Source organism: Penaeus japonicus, unplaced genomic scaffold (assembly GCF_977035675.1).
Source record: "Penaeus japonicus unplaced genomic scaffold, GWHDUDI00000001_assembly GWHDUDI00000011, whole genome shotgun sequence".
Lineage (NCBI taxonomy): Eukaryota > Metazoa > Arthropoda > Malacostraca > Decapoda > Penaeidae > Penaeus > Penaeus japonicus.
This window is the reverse complement of record NW_028234413.1, coordinates 41,595,212-41,597,711: the sequence shown is the minus strand read 5'-3', so window position 1 is coordinate 41,597,711 and position 2,500 is coordinate 41,595,212. Positions and strand designations below refer to the sequence as shown.

Below are 2,500 nucleotides of genomic sequence, written 5' to 3'. Positions count from 1 at the left end.
TAGTATCAGTTCTGTTATGTTTATTGCTGGAGTGACATAGGAGGTAAGACGACCATTAGGTATAGGTTCTGTTACTTCATATTAATTATTCTATAGATAATAGTTATACTGATTGGTTCTTGTTTGTATAAGCAAAATATCACGTGACTTGACTACTGATCAATAAAACGTAAAAACATTTATTGATACTTATGAAGGTAGACAGTAATATATAAAGATACTGAGAGCTACAAGACAGTAAGTGAAACTCACATTCTTCGACAGCCTCCATCGTCACAGCCGCTGAAACACTTCTCTTGTCCCCTCGTATTCTCACAATAGCTGTATAATCTATATTCAAATCCAAACAAATAAAGTAAGCTAAACACATGTAACTGTCTTCAGGATCTTCGCCTCCGCATTGTATTGACGTGTTACTGAAGCTTCCTTCAATTTCAGGGACGATTTCAATATCGAAATTCTGGTGTCGCGAAGCCCGCCATTTAACCTCAATAGCGTCTGCTGTCAGTTGCTGAATGCGAGTTTGGAAATCTGGAAGGATGAAGCAACAGGCATTATCAGGACGAATACTAACTTTAGCAATAGCTACAGAATGGAAGTCACAAATAGATAAAGGTGCATTCTATCTCCAGCACTTGCCAACCTATTTCCGGAGATCATGACTGAACCCTTAAAGAAGCTGAGATTGATGACAGAGACAAAAATAACAATGCCCACATTTTTGGCAAGGTAATTACCTACCTATGCTTTCCTGATGACATTATATTATCACGGGCAAGTATGAGAAACTTAGACGATTGACAAATGCATTTGACACAACAGCTAGACAGTTGGATTTAAGTGCACATAGAGAAAATTTATGGTGACATCCAAGACACTTACAACTTAAGATGCATCAGTCCTCATAAACTACGAAAAGGAAAAAGTCAATAAATTCAAATAACATCAGTTAACCATGAGGACCTCCTGTATAAGCACCAACTCTTTAATCCTTGATTAAAGATTTTCTATAAAACCGTGTCCAATGTGGTTAAGCCTGTCGTCTCTGTTGTTCCCCAAGTTAGTATCCTGAGACCCTTATTGTTTATCATTTTCACTTCTGATGTGAGCAACGATCTTGTACAGAGATCTCTATAAAATTGTTGCATGGTGTTATGCATGATACATATTTAAATCGATTGGGTGTCGCATTTGATCCTGAGTTGACTTTTGAGAAATATCTTCAAAACATATAATTTTCTATTTAAAAAAAGAAAAAAGAGACATGCTTTGCCTGTGGCTACTGTTCTGAGATTTTTCTGTCACATTTCGAATATTGTTCACAAGTTTAGATTCCTTGGCATTATTCAAGATGCTTTGTTCCAGTTATTATTAAGTTCTGGAACAAGTTGCCAAATAGTATAGTCCAGTTGGCCAGTATTGTAAAACTTGAAGTTGAGGCAAACAAATTTTATATTTCTCTTCAATGGACCAATCCTGATTTTTTTCAAGTATAGTTAATTTTACAAATTTTGTTAATCTTTTAACTTTGAACAGTTTTTAACATTTTTATTCTTTCTTTTTTTGTCGGTGAACTTTTCCTCTTTTTTTTCCAGTTGTCAGTGTTTTTCCTCAGTACCTCTTAAAAGTTGTTACTTGGCATTTTCAAATACTCGTACCTGTTGAGAAGCTTATACAATAATGATAATTACATCTCACTAACAGCAATGGTGCTGCCCATCCTTCTGTATGGTTCTTAACTGTCGACATACAATGCCTTTGACATACTTTGCAACGGAAGAGTACTTTGCATTAGTCAACAAGAGCAAATTATAGAACAATCCATCTTAGATGAAATTACACGGCTTTCTGGAATACAACATAGTTTCCTGGAAACTTTCTGCAAGCTGGAATAGTCTGGCTATGCTCACTGCTATCTGGAAGACTTTCAAATGGCCTACACCATCTTAAAAGTAAAGTACCAGGGAAGCGCGATAAATGCCATCCACGGAACAACTAATCAAGAGATATTGCCAAATGGACCCGGATAACAGTAACCGAGGTTGGAAGACTTGCTCTCTACACAGAGAGTGGAGAATGGAGGCTCAAGGTGCTGCATGAAGTCCACAAATTTAGTACCGACCAACTATAGATAAAATTTTTAAGTGATCTGAAACTACATTCAAGTGTCTGTGTGTGTGATTTCTCTCCCTCTCCCTCCCTTTCTCTACATATAAACATATATATATATATATATATATATATGTGTGTGTGTGTGTGTGTGTGTGTGTGTGTGTACATGCATAAGTGCATGCATGACATTCCCTTTTCTTTTCGGTCATTCATTATCTCATAGATGTACTTCCTCAGCTAAAAAATGAAAGAAAACTAGTTTAAGAATCAAACAGTAAAATAACTACCTTCAAATTCCACAACACTTGATTTTGTCACAATGGAGTCAGCTCTTAAAGCCATCAGCAAAATCTTAAATTCCGTCACTTTTGGATCCACTTTAAATGTA

General features: G+C 36.1%; 1 protein-coding gene across 1 annotated transcript in view; it reads right to left on the bottom strand.

The window, feature by feature from the left end:
- The window catches only part of LOC122266961 (uncharacterized), a gene marked incomplete at its 3' end in the record, with an annotated part of 70,805 nt that overhangs the window by 54,902 nt on the left and 13,403 nt on the right, over positions 1–2,500 (bottom strand). The window contains exons 14-16 of the mRNA XM_086541467.1: positions 2,400–2,500; positions 253–531; positions 1–26 (exon numbers count right to left, since the gene is read on the bottom strand). The exon at positions 1–26 is cut by the window's left edge and continues 316 nt beyond it; the exon at positions 2,400–2,500 is cut by the window's right edge and continues 178 nt beyond it. Of these exons, the coding sequence (XP_086397593.1) occupies positions 1–26; positions 253–531; positions 2,400–2,500 (406 nt within the window). The remainder of the gene's footprint in view (positions 27–252; positions 532–2,399) is intronic.